Source organism: Brachypodium distachyon, chromosome 1 (assembly GCF_000005505.3).
Source record: "Brachypodium distachyon strain Bd21 chromosome 1, Brachypodium_distachyon_v3.0, whole genome shotgun sequence".
Taxonomy (NCBI): Eukaryota; Viridiplantae; Streptophyta; class Magnoliopsida; order Poales; family Poaceae; genus Brachypodium; species Brachypodium distachyon.
The window spans coordinates 12,991,013-13,008,126 of NC_016131.3; the positions used below are offsets into that span (position 1 = coordinate 12,991,013).

The 17,114-nt window shown below is 42.5% G+C and overlaps 1 protein-coding gene and 1 pseudogene across 1 annotated transcript; both read left to right on the plus strand.

The window, feature by feature from the left end:
* Positions 1-2,649: 2,649 nt before the first annotated feature.
* On the plus strand, positions 2,650-12,598 carry LOC100834991 (LON peptidase N-terminal domain and RING finger protein 1). The gene is made up of 18 exons (XM_003562334.4): positions 2,650-2,920; positions 3,013-3,117; positions 3,994-4,076; positions 4,195-4,279; positions 4,373-4,459; positions 5,326-5,387; positions 5,469-5,659; positions 5,740-5,800; positions 5,915-6,092; positions 6,576-6,614; positions 6,689-6,750; positions 6,827-6,863; positions 8,612-8,661; positions 8,773-8,842; positions 11,386-11,461; positions 12,123-12,193; positions 12,272-12,340; positions 12,422-12,598. Exons 1-18 carry the CDS (start codon positions 2,864-2,866, stop codon positions 12,479-12,481), a joined length of 1,443 nt encoding a protein of 480 aa, XP_003562382.1. The 5' UTR covers positions 2,650-2,863; the 3' UTR covers positions 12,482-12,598.
* A 2-nt stretch (positions 12,599-12,600) lies between these two features.
* LOC100831785 lies at positions 12,601-15,894 on the plus strand (annotated as a pseudogene).
* The last annotated feature ends 1,220 nt before the right edge of the window (positions 15,895-17,114 follow it).

Below are 17,114 nucleotides of genomic sequence, written 5' to 3' on the forward strand. Positions count from 1 at the left end.
TCCGTTCTGCTGCTGCTCGGTCGTCTTCCGAAATTCTCAATGTGGGAAGGAGGGCAATTTATGGCTGCACTAAAGAGAGGCTACAGCCTCTATCAGCACACCTCCACCTCCTGCCTATCTCTATTCCTCTAGTCCAGAGTCTAGAGAGAGCCAAAGGAAAGGCTAGTGACACCGGAAACGTTTTTGGTTTGGCTCAGTCATGGTTTGTTTGGATTAACAAAAACAACTTCCAGAAAAAATTAACAAAAACTAATACTCTTTCTTGTCTGAATTTATAAGACCTGCATAAAATTTGCACGGCATTTTGACTAAATTTGAATGCATCTACACACTAAGTCACATCTACATACATCTAAATTTTGAGAAACTTAAGACATCTTTTGTTGGACGGAGTGAGTATATTACTAGTAAAATGATGCTATTATGACCCAAAAATGATGTTGTTGAATCCATATTGTAAACACTTTCTAATGACATGCACTTTCTGTTCCCTTATAAAGCTCATACTCCTATACTAAATTGGTGCATTACTTGTCGTTGTTTTTTCTGTAAAGTTGGTCGAACATTAAAATAGTTGACATAGAACAAGAATAAAAAATACACTTATTTGAGACGGAGGAAGTCAGTACACTCTACCCATATGAGCACCTTTGAAAGACTAAGGCGACATAGCATAAGGTTGACAAAGTCACCATGCTTACACTGAGGCGATAGACCTTCAAAAAGAAGGAGGCGACAAATCATAAGGTTGACAAAGTCACGATGCCTATACTGAAAGAATAGCGCCGGTTAAATATAAGGATAAAATCAGGTAAATGCGAGTAACCATGCCAAGTTTAGGAATTGAACCCGAGTACGCTAGTTCCATCACAAAGAACCAAGTCACTTGTGCTACGCTCAGTTCATTAAGAACATAATTTTTTGTTGGGACACGTGGTATGCTACTCTACCACAAATAAAATTTCTACCGCGCATTACCCAAGAACATGCTATAGTTATGGGTCACAGGACTACCGTTAGATGCGAAGACCTATAGTGGAAGTAGAGTTGATGCAGCGTGTCAATGCCAAGCAGACGAACTGCCTGCTCCTCGCCGATGCCTTACAGATGCGACCGAGCACTGCGGGGGAGCAAGTCAAGACTAGAAGAGTAGCCGTAGGTGTCGTCGCTACCGGTCGCGAGATGGAGGTAGCCATCACTCAGCTGCTCAATCGAGTGGAGATTTGGGACTGGGATTGTAATCGCTCGGGGTGGGGATTGTGTTATGTTAGGTTTGGACTCGGAAGGAGTTTTGGCCACTTGGGCGGATGGGGCTTCAGTTTTGTACAACAAAAAACACATGGTACAGGCTAGACGTCATTGTAATTCGTGAATCGAGCCATAACGACCAAAATCGCGTAAATGTAACGTGGGCTCTTGGGATTTGCTATGGCAATGCAAAACCGGGAAAATAGCGTTTAAAATCGGTTTAAAATCGGAGACACATCCAAATCGGTCCTTACGGAGAATAGCCTTTTCCTTAAAAAGACCTCTTCACAAAGTCTTATAATAGTTTCGGGTAGTCTTTGTTTATTGGTAAAAGAGGCCGCCCCTCAAAACGAAGACCTAGAAGTCCCCACAGAGCTGAAACCACTCCTTGAAGAGTTCTGAGACATGCTGATTGAAATACCTAACTAAGCGACCTGAATGGAAGGCTAACCAATGAATGAATTGTTCTCCCTAGCTGTTCAGATAGATGGTCAAGAATTGACAGGAATGAAGGGAATTGATTTAAAGGATCAGATAAAGAGGGAATTTTGAAAATAAGAGTCACGGGAACAACTAGTCAAACAGAACCATGAGTTAAGTGGTGTTGCTAACTTCCTTACTCATTATAGCTGCTTTGATTGGTGGATTGGACGTGGAAGGATTGGAATAAAAAGAGGTAATGGAATCAGCTAAGGTTGCCTTTTTCAAGCAAGTAAACTAGAAGGGCTTCGCCTGCCTTATTGTGTTGTAGAGGTATCAATGAAATGAAGAGAATGCTTACACCTCTTGGCTCCTTCTTGTCTGGTGATGCCGTCATCTAGTTTGCCTTCGGCAACAACACCTTATTAACAATTTTGGCTAAGAGCATTTCCAGAAGATCCCTTATATAGTTAGCCCGTAAAAGTCATGTAAGGTAACCGAGAACATGTTTTACGATATTGCGCGGATTCTGACTGAACATATCCGTAAACCAAATATTGTTTTACGATATCACTTGGGCTCAAATGAATTTGACCGAATTCGGTGGTTGGCGGAACACGTGGTGAAGGTGGAGGGCACGAGGACTTGCATCCTTGAGTTCCTAGATACAATGCGCGGTTAGAAACTTTTAAGGTACCCCACATAAACTTTTACTATCCGGACCGTTTAAAGTTTAAAGTAACGTGTTTGAAGTATTTTGCGCGCAAAACCAAAAGTAATTTTTTTATTATGCATGTACTCTACGTCAAGTAATATGGATGGGAGGGTCCCGCTAAAAATATCATAAGATCTAACACCATGGCTATGGCTATCGAACTTTGTGTTTGTTTGACCGTGAATCAAATGCACAGTGTATTTACGCGTTTGTAAGAGCTTTTAGCTTATCCTAGTAGCCTGCAAAGCCGAGCCAAGACGAGAGCTGTTCCAAACTGGCCCTGTGTGTTAACGGAATCCGCACGGGGACACGTCTTCGCGGCCGCAGCCGCGCAAAAACCACTGGGCATCGGCGCACGAACGCCGCATGTCCCCCCACCACCGCCCCCTTCAAGTCCAAAGTCCAATCTCTTCCTGCTCGCCCCAATCCTCATTCCCCTAAATTCAATCCCTGCTCCCACCCACCGCGCTTCCCCAATCAATGGCGACGCCGGGCGCTTGCTTCTCCGCCGCGCTCGTGGTCGAGGATTTCCCATGGGTGCGTATGAATGATTCACTTCCCTCAATTTTTTACTTGAACCGAGCGCAAGTATTTTGAACTGGATTTCCCTTCTCGTGGTCGCCGTGCAGGCGGAGAGGGAGGAGATGATGGGGATGGCACCGGACAAGTACCGCGAGGTGTTCGACCTCGCGCAGCGCGGCGCCCGCGCCTTCCGGGAGCGCCGCTTCGACGAGGTAATCCGCTAACTGAGCCCCTCCTTAACACTCTGTTCGTGCTGCGGGTGTAGCCTGATCAAACCCGACGGTGCCGGATAGTTTGATGGCGGCTGCTTTAGTAATAGGGAGTTGGGATAGGACGGGCTGACTTGGGCAAGTGTGTGTAACAGGGCTACGGTGGGTCAGTGTTGTATGCACGAATCGTGATGTCCGTTGGAATGAAGCATCCAAAGAAATTCTCTAGTATCTGGAGCGCGATTTTGATACAATTTTCAGCTGAGAGGAGTCAAATACTGTACAAACTAAAAGCTAGCAGCTCCCATTGTTTTCCATGACACTATGCCTTCATTTCTTACGGAACTAGCGCATGTGGTTGACATGGCATCCTGAGATATCTTTGTAGCAGCACAATACAGTTATTTATATGGCATCCTGAGATCTCTTTTGTATGAGCGTTGGAAAGGAAATGTGTTCGTGTAAATTACTTAGTTTTACCCTCAGTGATTTGTTTGTCATCAATGTATGATGTTGCTGATTATGTCTGACCATCCTTAATTACGAGAATGACTGATTTTAACTAACGAGGCTTCTGTCTTTGAAAAATCAGATATTTGTGATTTAACATGTTCTAGTCCTGCTATTTTGGACATTCTTGTAGGCATCTACAATGAAACTGCATCTGATTACCTTATTGAGTTTGCCTGAATATTTTATTGTGCTGAATTTCTTGTTGGAGTTCTTTTTTTTTTATTTGATCATTCCTTTGAACTTCTATGCAGAGAGTCTTTACTTTTTCTATTACTCCGTACTTGTCCTGAGATATTCACTTGTGCAAACTCGATTCCTTTACCTGTTGTGTTTATGATTATGGTACTTGATATGGTTCTGTTTCAGGCAATTTCCTTCTATTCCAAAGCTCATAATTTGAGATCAGGAGATCCTGTTATCCTTAGCAATCGAAGTTGTGCTTTCTGTTTGTAAGTTCCTTGAGAAAGTTTTTTGTGCCACCTAACTCTTCATCATTTCCATTAATATAGAATATATGTATATACTTGATCTGTATTCATGCCCGTCTTTTGGCTGTATTTATGGCAGGATAAGTCAAGTATTGAGGGAGAGATCAGCAGCCGATTCAGAGTATCAGCCATTGAATGGCCTTGATCCTACAACGCACGCCGAAGTATGAGTTGTTAAAAAGATTTTCTCAGCTGATGTGAAACTTAAGTGAATTTACAGAGCATTCTAATTTTTGAAGTGAATGTTGTTGTTACAGTTAGCTCTCAAGGATGCAGATAAGGTAGTAACTACCGGCAGCAACTCTCCCAGACCATATCTTCTCAAGGCATATGCGCTTCTTTTGGTAACACCTCGCAACTTCACTTTTGTTCTCTAGGTATATCTTACCTTCAATATTATTTTACAGGGCCATATTAATGTTTACTGCTCGTCAAGAAAATTCAATTTAATCATCATATTTCCACTAGATAGGATTAATTATTGAAATTTTCAAGTGCATTTCTTTTCTCATGGCTTTTGTCATTTGGCCTCACATTGCCTTGTGTTCATTTAAATTGATGTATGCACAATTCCTGTAGTGCATTGCCTTGCAGATTCCAGAAGTACTAAATGGTGTATTTCAGCATTTGAATTTTCATTTTTCTTCACATGATTTAAGTTTAAGACCTGTCCACCTGATCCTCAAATCTAAAGTGGCAGCTATACACCAAAATTTGTAAGCACATGCTTCAACTACCTAGTTTCGAAGTACTGGTAGGAATTTGTAAAATGAGACAAAAATGGAAGTACAGTTACCCTCCTACAATTGCTGCAATTTTCTCCTGCCATGATACTTTTGAACTTACAATATGTATGCTTTTGGTGCCTACAGATTTTCTTTTAAAAAATATATGCTTTCTTATGAAACTTATTGCATACTTTTGAACTTACAATATGTAATTTGAAGTTTCTTTTCAAAAATAAATTCAGTGCTCTTATCAGCAATTTTATTTCGTGCTGTCATGCTGCTTCACCCCTTTATTAGGCACATGACACTTAGGAGAACCACTAGCTGATCTGAGATTACTTCAACATAAATTTCATAACATCTCATAGGTCCTCTCTTATTATGATCTGTGGTAACCGGTGTTGCATATGCAATCACTTTACATTGGAAATCAAGTTCCACTGCATACACATTTATCTAGTCTGAATAACCTTCATATGCAGCTGGAGCGGTATCATGAGGCACGCGAGTCCCTTCTTGCTGGACTTCAAGTTGATCCCCTCAGGTATGATGTTGATGCATGATGATTTCATATTTCCCTTCATAGTATGGCGCATGGTGTGACACCCTTTTGCTACATGTATAGCCATATCCTGCAAACCTGTCTCAGTGATCTTGATAGAAATACAAATACTGCAACTGGAGCAAGACGCCCAAGGTTAGATAGGACTGATGATTTTGAGTGCACATTGTGTTTTAAGCTATTGTTTGAACCAGTCACCACTCCATGTGGGCACTCATTTTGTCGCTCTTGTTTACATCAGTCCATGGATCATGGTGAGCTCAGTAAACTTTCCTATGCCTGATCAGCTGCTTTTGTTTACTTTGAGCTTCACATCATGTGCTACTTTCTATAGGCAACAAGTGCCCCATGTGCCGGACAGTTCTATTTATTGGTCCAAGAACCTATCCTATAAGGTACCGATGTTGCATTATGAAGTAAATTTTGTCATTTGGTTTGAAATTAGGTGCCTTTCGGGCATCCAGTATTCTCTTGATTTCTCTGATGACAGCTATGTTTAAATGCCTCAGTGTAACATTGAGCAACATAATTCAGAAAAATTTCCCTGAAGAATATGCTGAGAGGAAGTCAGAACATGAGACCACGACATATGCAGGAGTTGATCTGATGCCTCTGTTTGTTATGGATGTTGTATTACCCTGCCAGAAGATGGCACTGAACATCTTTGAACCTCGCTACAGGCTGATGGTACAACTATACAAATTTAGACATGTTCTTTTTCAGATGCATTTGTTGTCTGCTTTGCACCTTTTGATTTTATCCAAAATATTGCAGTCCATAGTTCCATGTTGATATGTAGCTTCCTGGTATAGATGTTTTCTGTAAAAGCATGCTGCACAAAATTCTGTGGTTGAATGACCAGAACATGCCCATTTGCCTAAATCCTTATTGTAGGCTTACAGTGCAAATGAAAATATAAAGATCTTTGTATCTGTCAGCTTTTTAATCTGCTTGTCAGCAAATGTATTTCCAGTGGGAATTTCTATTTCTCTATATGCATACTTGACTCATATTATTATCCCATTGACGTTGTTAAGATGTAATTAACATGGGGAAGACACATAATTTCTTTCTAGTGGAAAAAGACATCCAATTTGTCTTGAAAACATTTGGTAGGATACCTTTTCTTTTCAATATTTTCACAACTTATTTTTTCCCCATTTGAAACAGGTAAGGAGGATAATGGAAGGGAATCATCGAATGGGAATGGTCAGTATCTAACCTATGACAATCACTATGCTTTAGTGGATTCATTCGATGATTGTTTTGCTTCAATATTGCAGGTTGCTATTGATTCTGTGACAGGCACTGTAGCTGACTGTGGTTGCGAGGTGGAAATCTTGGAGTAAGTCCAGTTCGCCTTATTTATCTTCAAATTTATGGCAACACTTCTGTCCTTATTTCTCTTCACGAATTTGTAGGTGTGAGCCACTTCCAGATGGACGTTTTTATCTAGAGGTAAAATTCAGGCTCTGTTTGCAAGGCTTTATAACCATTTTGTGTGCATGTTTTTTGCCCAAGGTTTGTTTTTGGACTTCTTTGTGAGTGCGTACTAGATTACCACACAACTTTGAGTTTTATCGCTGTAAAATTTGTGTTGCATTTTTGGCTGGCTAGGAAGTTATGGTGTTTATTTTTTGCGTACTACAAAAACGTATTACATTACATACAGCAGTTCTAGACATTTAACCCAATACCAGCAACTGAAGTTCCATTTCATGGATAAAGCCACAGCTGAAGGATTTAGAACTTGGACCCATGGGGTTTGTAAGTAACTTTATTCCCTTTTAATACAACGAGAGATAAAACTTTTGCATTTTCTCGGAAGAAAAACTTGGACCCATATGCCACGGCAAGTTTGACATGCTATCCAACAGCAACTCAGTTGACATAGTTGCACGTAAAACCTTAGCATTATTTTCCTGTTGATTTCTCAATAGTCAATACCAGTTTATTTAGTTCTTTTTAAAAAGGCATGCATTTTTCTTTCATGTTCTGTTGCCTGCGAAAACATGGCATTCTTGCCCTGTTGATATCTTAATGCTCAAAGGCATATCTTTTAAAAAGAAAGAAAGAAAAATGCAAGTTAATGAATGTAAAAACATGTAGCTGATTTCATTGGGTTGACTTTTTCTTTGTTTCTTATTAGAAGACATGCCTGTAATTATTGTTTCATGTCCCTGTAAAAAAAAGGTATTGTTTCATGGTTAAGGTGGCGTGTGGTTATATTCTCCAGATAGATTGGTGAAGCTGCAGTACTATTGGTAATGAGTGAATGATAACATGGGCTTGTGTGGAGCTAGGTCCAATGTGTGATCAGGCTTGTTCTTTTAAGCTTGATCCTTGGAGCTGCCAGCTGACCAGAGAGAGTTCTTTGTGACTGCTTAGATTGCTGGGTTCTTGGCTGATGCTTGATCTAAAAATGCTCATGTGGTCCACAGTCAGACCTTGAACATGTGATTGCTAGTTGTTTATTTCCTTTATCCCTAATCTTAATGCAAGTAATAGCCTTATAGGGTATGGTCTTAACAAAGTCTTTATTGGAAGCTTGATGTCAGTGTTAGGCTAAATCGTAATAGGTAAAAAGATCAGCCCACTGAACATTAGTGATACTTGGATTATATAGTTATATCTTGTTGCCGATGTTTCAACATTCTTCTGGTTGTTTTAGTGACCTGAATCACCCATGTATCCGCACTTAGACTATGGACATTTGTCGGGTATCAAACGGCCTACTTCACGGAACTAGTGAGTGGAGAGATTTCAAGAATCAATTATTCAGGCAAAAGTAAAATTTAAAACTCAGAGAAATTGTTGGGATCCAAAACTGCTGTAAGATTGACAAAAATGTAAGATCTTTCTTCTCTAATCCCCTCATCAGTTGCTGTTATCCAACATCCTAAGAAATTTTATTTTTGTACTTTTCCAAAAGAAGTTTAACCCTGTCATTCCACAAGAATTCTGTGAAGGAGCAAATTTTGTTTTCGCCTGGCTGCACCTTGCATAGTCTCACCCTTCCTGTATGCCTAAAATTGAAAGCTTCTTCTCTACGGTCACTTTTGCTGTGAATTGTGTGATTTTTGTTGTAAGGAGACAAATGTTGATCAGTTTGAGGGTTTGATTCCATTTCTTATTGACTTCTCACGAACAATTAAATTTGAGATATGAAGCTCTTATCTGAGGGAAAATAATTATTTTGATCATAGGTGGAAGGTTCACGGCGGTTTCGTATCTTGCGATCATGGGATGAGGATGGGTGAGTCAGGAATGCTCTTTGGAAGTTTATCTGATTGATAATTTGTCAGGAAGGACCTGTTTGCCCAACACTTTATATATATTTTCATACTTTTGTTGTTTCTTATTGTAGGTACCGAGTTGCTGAAATCGAGTGGTTCCAAGATGTTTCTCTGCCAGAAGGATCACAAGAGAGAAAAGATGTAAAAGCTTATCACCTTCTCAAGTTTGATCTCCATTTGTTACAACAGTTAATCAATTGAAAAAATTTAAGAATAAAATGTAACAACATAGTATTACATGATGCTATTCTCTTACATAAAGTTGAGACATATTTAGCAAAGTATCATTACTAGGATATATAAATTGGAAAATATGATCCATGTGGAGCTTGGGAAACATACCACGAACCTATTCATTGGTACTTGAAAATATTACTCTCTCCGTTCCATAATTCTTGTCTCAAATTTGCCTAAATATGGATGTATCTATTCCTAAAAAGTGTCTAGATACATGTAATATTTCGACAAGAATTATGGAACGGAGGGAGTACGTTATTACCAGAAAGTAATGCAGTATTTACCTCAAAGGAAGTACATGTTTTACTGGAGAACTGTTAACTTTCTTGTCGGTACAAGAGGCAAGAGTAAAATTCATCGTGGGGCAAGTATGGTTTAGATAGGTCACTGAACTTCGTAAGTGCGTATTTAAGTTATGGAACTCTTTTAAGTAGTTCAAACGGATCCGTGCATGATCATCCTGGCGGACATGGTGCTGATATGAAACTACACGATGACATGGCATCCACATGAAAGCTCATGTCTCTCTTTTCTCCCCCATCTTATCTCTCTTTTCTCCCTGTAGTCACCACATTGCTTTGTTGCTAAGCGACCTTAGTTAGTGAGGGATTGTTGAGTTTGGTCCCTTAGTTCATATTTTAATTATAATCCCCTTCTCGCAATTTCTACGTTGTCATTTTATCTGTTAGTTAGCATCTAGGATGAAAATGAGCAATCTTGAGTTTATAAACCATAATCAACAAAGGAACGTAATTTAATCAACGGCCTACTTCACGGAACGAGTATTATGCAAGTTGGGACTAACTAAACAAAATTGCCATCTGAGTAATATACTTTAGCTCATTAATCCTTGCACAACAAAAAATCACCTACATAAGAAGTTTCAGCTGTAATGAAATGTGGCATGTTACTTTTTTAAAATATAAAAATGGGTTAAAGAAAATAAAATAAATGAAAACAGGCGTCTCTTTCCCAGCACATTGCAAGTTTATGGGATAACATGGCTTTGTAGTATCATAGGCATCTTAGTTTACACAAGAGTTGATAACTGTTCTTTGTCGAGTTTTTTTATGCATAAATACAGCAAAATATCACAATTCAGAGTGTCCTAGTGCTATTTTCCCTAGTAGCTAAAATACCTGTGCGTTTCTACGGATACAACAAATTAGATTTATGTAACAGTTCTATGAATAACATAAATTGGACTACCCAATGTGTCACGTGCTTGGGAACCAGGGGGCTGCAGGTTGGAGCGGAGGTTGGAGGGCGAGGCTTGAAGCCATGCCGCCCTATAGCTGGAGATCGGGGTGAGGAGGGGCGCAGGGCGCAGAGGAAGGAGATGAGAGATTAGATCAATTGTTCTGTTTGCCTTATTGATAGACCAGGGTGGGCTTTAAATAGCCAATTACAACTTGGGAAACAAGAAAGGAAACCTAATTAGATCAGATCGGCAGGGTAACCTTCCACGGGACAAAACCTTCCCGACTTAGATCGTGACTCTTAAGTCTAACTAGCAAGCAATCCGACTAAGAGACGAACTAGGGCTGAGCAGCCACATTAGGGCGGGCCCTATGCTGGTAGGTGTACCCCCACATGACACAATGCCTTGAGTTCTAAACAAATTATCTAAGCAACACAATCACTCGCGTTTGCTATCATATGTTAGTGGCACTTGCAGGTAAGTTTTTCCCAACTTTTGTAGCAGACATGACCACCATCTCAGCCAGTGCAAACAGATCTAACGGCTCATGTCAGGAGGGCAAGAGGACGTGGACGGACCGCTACCACCAGTTGACATCTTTTTATGAGTATAAATATATTCTATAGTAGTGGCGCTGGCGCTTCAGGGTAAATTTATCCCAACTTCCATAGCGAACATGGCCACTATCTCAGCTGCTGCAAACGGATCTAATGGCTCACATCAGGACACGGGAGGAGGTGACAAATCACCGCCGCTAGTTTGACCTCTTTATAGGATATATTAGTGGCACTTGAGGTAAATTTATCCCACCTTTGTTAGTAAACATGACCACCATCTCAGCCGCTGCAAACGGATTTAATGGCTCACATCAGGAGGTGTAAGGACTGCGCCACCAATTGCCATCTTTATAGCGTGAAGAGAATTTGTCAATCCACCATGGACAGCATCAAAATTCTTGTCAATTTGTGCTAATATTGGCATCCCTGAGTCGATGGGAGATCTCAAGTCAGATATTGCACTAGAAATGGAATGTAGTTTTTTTTATCGTCGTGTGGCATTTAGTTTTCCACCATTAAGTAAATACCTTGTCTGTTATATATTCCCCCTCCTTGTTTGTGATTACTTTTCTGTACGTGTATCTTGATCTGATTGTAGAAAAATTAGCATCAAATATCACAATACTGGTAAATTTACAATCCATGTCTATCAATTGCATTGAATTGGTATGTTAATTTATTCTTTGCAGCTAATCGAAAGGGCCAATGGAGCTTCGGAGCTGGCCAGAACATACATTAGGCGTGCTAGAGAGACTATAAGGCCTGGTATGGATATTTTCAATACATTAGTTGAATGTCGCTATGCGGTGAAGATAAAGTAGCTTGTGAATTGAGTAGGATGCAGATGCTGGGGACCATAATACCAATTATGCACCTGTGAAGCTACGAATTGGAACATCTGGCCTAATCTGTAGAGTCTATTTGCTTAAACTTTTCATACTTCACGATAAGCTGTGCAGTTCAGCACTGTCAGTACACACATTTTCAACATGCCCTGCTCTATATATTGATGACAGAGTGACAAAGTCTCATCCAGTATCTGGCGTTTATTATATAACTGTAAGCGGACCCAGATTTTTACTTCCCAAGCTTCTATACTCTCTTTAAAAAAAAATCAAAGACTTAGTTAGAAAAATTTAACAAACATTTGGCAAGTAGATATTAGAATGAACTATGTATCTCAAATTCTCATGATTTTTTTGTTGATTTGTAGTTTTCATTAAAAACAAGAATGAGGACCTAAAATACATTTTGGGTGCTTGAAGTTCTTTTTGGAGATTTTGGAAGAACAAAAATTAATGTTTTGGCCTAGGAGCAAACGCTCCTGAGCTCCATTCTTTACAGCACTGGAAGCTGTGTCCTGTGTTATTTATTTATTTTGGCTCAACAGATGCCCATGGCATTTGACCTGTTTTACCAAATGCAGCGAGGCGAACGAGACATTTGGATCTTGAGAGCATGCCTGGACCACAGGATCCTGAAAAATTTAGTTTTTGGGTAAGGCTCATTCCTGCAGTTGCTTAGGTTAAATGATGTAATGTATGTTGGTATACTATAGTTTTTTTTTCCTTGCAGCTTGTCAACTTGATCAATTTGAGGCCATCGGATAAGTTAGATCTATTGCGTCTTCGTGATACTCGAGATGTAAGCTCTAAGGATAAATCTCCATTTGAACCTTGCCTAAGTGATCGAGTTCTAATGTTGCACCATTTCTTGCCTCTGCAGAGAATTTCTCGTAGCCTTAGATTGCTGGGTGACGCAGAACAAGGTTGCCGTGTACAGTAACAGATTACATGTGTCACACAAATATTATTGGATATAGTCAATTTATTATTCATCGAGAGGTACATTGTTTAGTAACTTAGGTCTGTAATATTCGTTTATCACATATTAATACCATAATTCTTTTTATAATTTTGTACATTCTCTTTGTTTTTCCTTAACTATTACAAAACCCAGTATGTATAATTCTTCTAATTGTTCTTATTATCACAAAAAGACAAGCAGCTGGCCATGTATAGTGAATCAATTTTCACTCCCTCCATCTGGTATTAAGTGTCACAACTTTATTTTGATATGCATGTATCTAGACGAGTATTAGTATATAGATATATGTGTATTTAGACGAAGTTGCGACACTTAACACCGGATGGAGAGATTAGTTTTCTACAATGGTGTCTTCCTGCTAACAGGATCATGTTTCTATTAATGTGTGCTACATACATCTATGTATGATCTTTCTTTTTTCTTGATTTTTTTTTTTTTTGAGGAAAGCAGACATTCCTATTAACTCGCACACGCGGCTATCTCCAGATGGGATACATCGGGTCGGGAGGTAAGTCATCAAGCCACACAAGAGGTTTCTCCAGATGGGATACATCGGGTCGGGAGGTAAGTCATCAAGCCACACAAGAGGTTCGGCCAGGAGGTAAGTTATCAAGCCACACAAGAGGTTCGGCCTGAGCACCATGTGCAGCCAGTTCATACGCTGGCTTATTACAAACTCTGGAAACATAAAGTACCTTAATAAAGTACCTTAAAATCAATAAACACGGTCTGGAGAATAAACTTCGCTTCCCTGAACATAGCACCAAGAGGACCTACATCGTGGTCAGCGGTGGTGAGCTCACACTTGAGGTTTTGGCAATCAGTCTCAATGATGATCCTGCCCATACCCATTTTCGGTGTATAAACTCGACGACCCCTTCAGTTTCAGCTTCGACAGCATCAGCTGCTCTAACAAGTTGACTGGCTGCAACAAAGCAGATATCTCCGTCACTGTCTCTGGCAATACATCCTAGCCCTCATAGCCTGCAGCGACCTAGAAAGTTTCATCACAATTAATCTTAACAAAATCATCAGGTGGTCTGGTTCCTTGACCAGACCACCCAAGTTCAAGTCTTAAACTTGGCATGGATGTCACATTTTTCTGGATTATTTCAGAATTTAACCGACGCTATTTTTTCAGTGATGTGGAAGATGCCAGAAGAACAGTGTTGGGACAGAGTATTTTCGAGATGACTGGTGACTATGACATATTTTCATGTGGCCACAATGTTGGCATCGGTTTAGATGTGTCACTATTGCGAGGAAACTTATGGGCTATATGGAACTGAGAAATAGATTGGTCCTTATGCCTTGGTGCGCAGCGAATAGAGTAGAGACAGCGGAACGCGGATGTGCCGTGGCTGCTTTGGTTACGAAAGAGTTGATGTAAACCGTGTTTGCTTAGCACATGGATTGTTTGGCCGTGCTAAGCAAACAAGATGTAAAACGTGTTTGCTTGGTATACACTAATACACCTACCGATCAAGAGAGCGCGCATCCTGTCTCACCTCGGCCATATATTCATTCCAACAGACATCTCAAAGCAAAAGAAAACACATCGATCAATGGCAATGCCAATGCTCGCACTCCTCTGCATCCTACTCCTGTTATCATCATCATACAAACAGTATCAGCAGTGGAAATACCAAACACATGCACTCCCTCCTGGACCAGCGTGGCCTCGGCTCCCACTCCTCGGCAATCTCTTGTACCGTTGCCCCACCGCCGCTTCCCTTGCACCCGTGCTCCGGCGCCTCCACGCAGAGTACGGGCCCATCGTGACGCTGTGGGCAGGCAACAAGCCCGCCATCTTCATCGCCGGCCGCGACGCCGCGCAGCGTACCCTCGCCTGCGCAGCCTTCGCGCACCGCCCGTGCTCGTGGCCCTTCGGGGTGAACGCCCACGGCATCAACAGCGCTGCGTACGGAGCCTTCTCCGGCGCAACCTTAGCTCGTACCTCGCGGCTGCTAACGTCGCCGATGCGTTGCGGTCTTCCATGGATGGGATCCTCGTTCCGGCTCTCGAGTCGGCGGCTGCGGAAACGGAAGGTCGTGTCGTGGTCCCTTCGGAAACGCTGCGACACGCCGTGTTCTGCTTCTTCGCCTCGCTTTGCTTCGGAGAGGCGGTTGTTGCTTCGGAGGAGGAGGCGCTGCGGCAGCTGCGACGGCTCCATGCCGAGATCCTGTCGCTCGTCGTGGAGCTCGGCGCGTTCCACCTCATGCCCGCCATCCTGGAGCTCGCGTGCTACTTCCCCAGGTGCTGGAAGCTGTCCAAGGCCCAAAAGAGGCACCGTGTCGCCGTTCTCGCCCTCATCCGACGGAGGGATAGAGAGGGGGCCGTCAACGGCCGGTCGTGCTACGTCGACACGATCCTGAAGCGCTTCCGGACGAGGAGATGGTGAGCCTGTGCTGGGAGTTTATGAACGCTGCAGCCAAGACCACGTCTACTGCGGTCGAGTGGATCATGGCACGCCTTGTGCTCCACCAGGTACGTCTCAGTCCCTGAACAGTTGACATGACATTAACTTGATCGTCTCAGTCCCTGAACAGTTAACGTCCAGTACGATGCAATTTCACTGTCATAAGTTTGGCATGCAACTATTATTTGTCCCAGGATGCACAACATAGACTATGGAAGGACATCGCTAGGACAAGGGAAGCGGATGAGAATTTTATGGCGCACGGCGAAACGAGGCGGAGTCCACCGTTCTTGGAAGCCGTGGTGCTCGAAGCCCTACGTCTCCATCCCCCGGCGCACTACCTCCTAGCGCATACGACAGATAAGAACTTCTCCCTAGACGACTACGTCATACCCAAGGGCTCCATCGTGAACTACATCGTGGCTGACATTGGACGGGACGCAACGTCATGGACAAACCCCGACGAGTTCTTCCCTGAACGGTTTATGCAAGGTGAAGAAGGGGGCGGCGTTCGTATCATAAACACTGCTAGCGGCAACGCCGAGGAGATGATGAAGATGATGCCTTTCAGCAGCGGTCGTAGGGTTGATTTGATCGCCAACTTCGGGTTGCGAGACGTGGAAGAGAAGGCAGGGCGGTCGCTCTCACAGTGCTTAAATACTTTGTCGAGAATTTGATCGCCAACTTCGAGTGGAACCCAGTTGGCAAACACAACAAGGGAGCGGTTGACATGGAAGAGAAGGCAGGGCTTGTCACCGAGATGAGAACGCCGTTACGCACGTGTTTGGTTGCGAGACGTAGTACATGCACAACTAACAAACTTTCAAGGTAACTAAGGGAATCCATCTCCACCGTGCTACAGAATATATCACAACATGTTAGGACGGGACAACATCTATATCTATATGTATATAGATATATTGCTTAAAGCAAGACTCGTGTTAGATCCAAATGATCTAAAACGTCCACGCGTTGCATCCAACCCTTCACAACACCTTGTTGATATTGTGTGGCATGCGTCTATCTCCGGTCCTTTGATCCCCAAACATCGATCTGAATGGAAAACTCACCCTAATCACCGAGCACGTATGATTATTGATAATCAATTGAAACAGGAAATCCGTCGTAATCACAGCACGCTTCATTGTTAAGTGTTAACTCAGCATGAGAAGAAAAAAAACATGTGGGGAAAGAGAGCGAACGATGACAATTTGAAGGAGTCGGGATTATTATTGGGAAAAGTGGTTGTTCAAGTGGCTCTGACGCCGGAGGGCACCATGGACGTACGCCTTCGGCCCTTTGCCATGGCAGTGGTGAACGGGCCGGGTCAAAGTTGTCGGCACCTACGGTACTGACCACGCTCCATCATAGTCGGGGCCGGGGGCACAATGTCGCCCCTCGCAGTCATCGATGAGCGCGGCGATGATTTCACTCAACAAAATTCAAATCTTGATGCTCATAATTATGATGTAGAGGTTTCATTAAAAAATTGCGGCGATGACCCGACACCGCCGCTCTGGACAAGCAAGTGCTAGCAGCCGGATCTTGCCTTTGTCAAAGAGCTCATTGGCAACCGGCTTCTGCATGCTAATGTCGAGCAGGATGCCGAAGTCGAAGTAGGCATCGGCGCATCGTCGTCGTTGACCCCGTTTGGCCTTCTCATGTGTTGTGTACATCTGAATCCAGGCTTCGGTTTCCCCAGCTTCTGACTCAAACGAAACGGAGGAGGCGATGACTGTGTTCGGAGTGGAGTAGGACGTGCGGGGCTGGATTCCGTCTTAGGGCGACTCCAATGTTGCATATTCTGGGTCTAAAGGCACAAATAGCGCCTAAAGTCAGTCTTAAACATTAGAGAGATCCCAAGTCGACCTTAGGTCCTTAGCTTGCAATCCGGCCATAGCGTTGAGACCGGGCCATAAGAAATAAAAAATTGATTTCTCCCTCCCTTTCTCTCACTTTCTCTGCCACGCTGAGCTTGGATGGGATGGCTTTGCCATGCGATTCCATCCTTTCTCTGACCGGGTGAGCTAGTCTTGCATGTAAAAGGCTGCTCCTTCAGACCCATGTTCATATCTAAGCATTGGAGCATTTTTACTTCCCTATTGCTTGTCAGATGGGGCCCAGCTTATGGCCCATCTCAAAACACAAGCACTAGAGTCGCCCTTAGTCGTG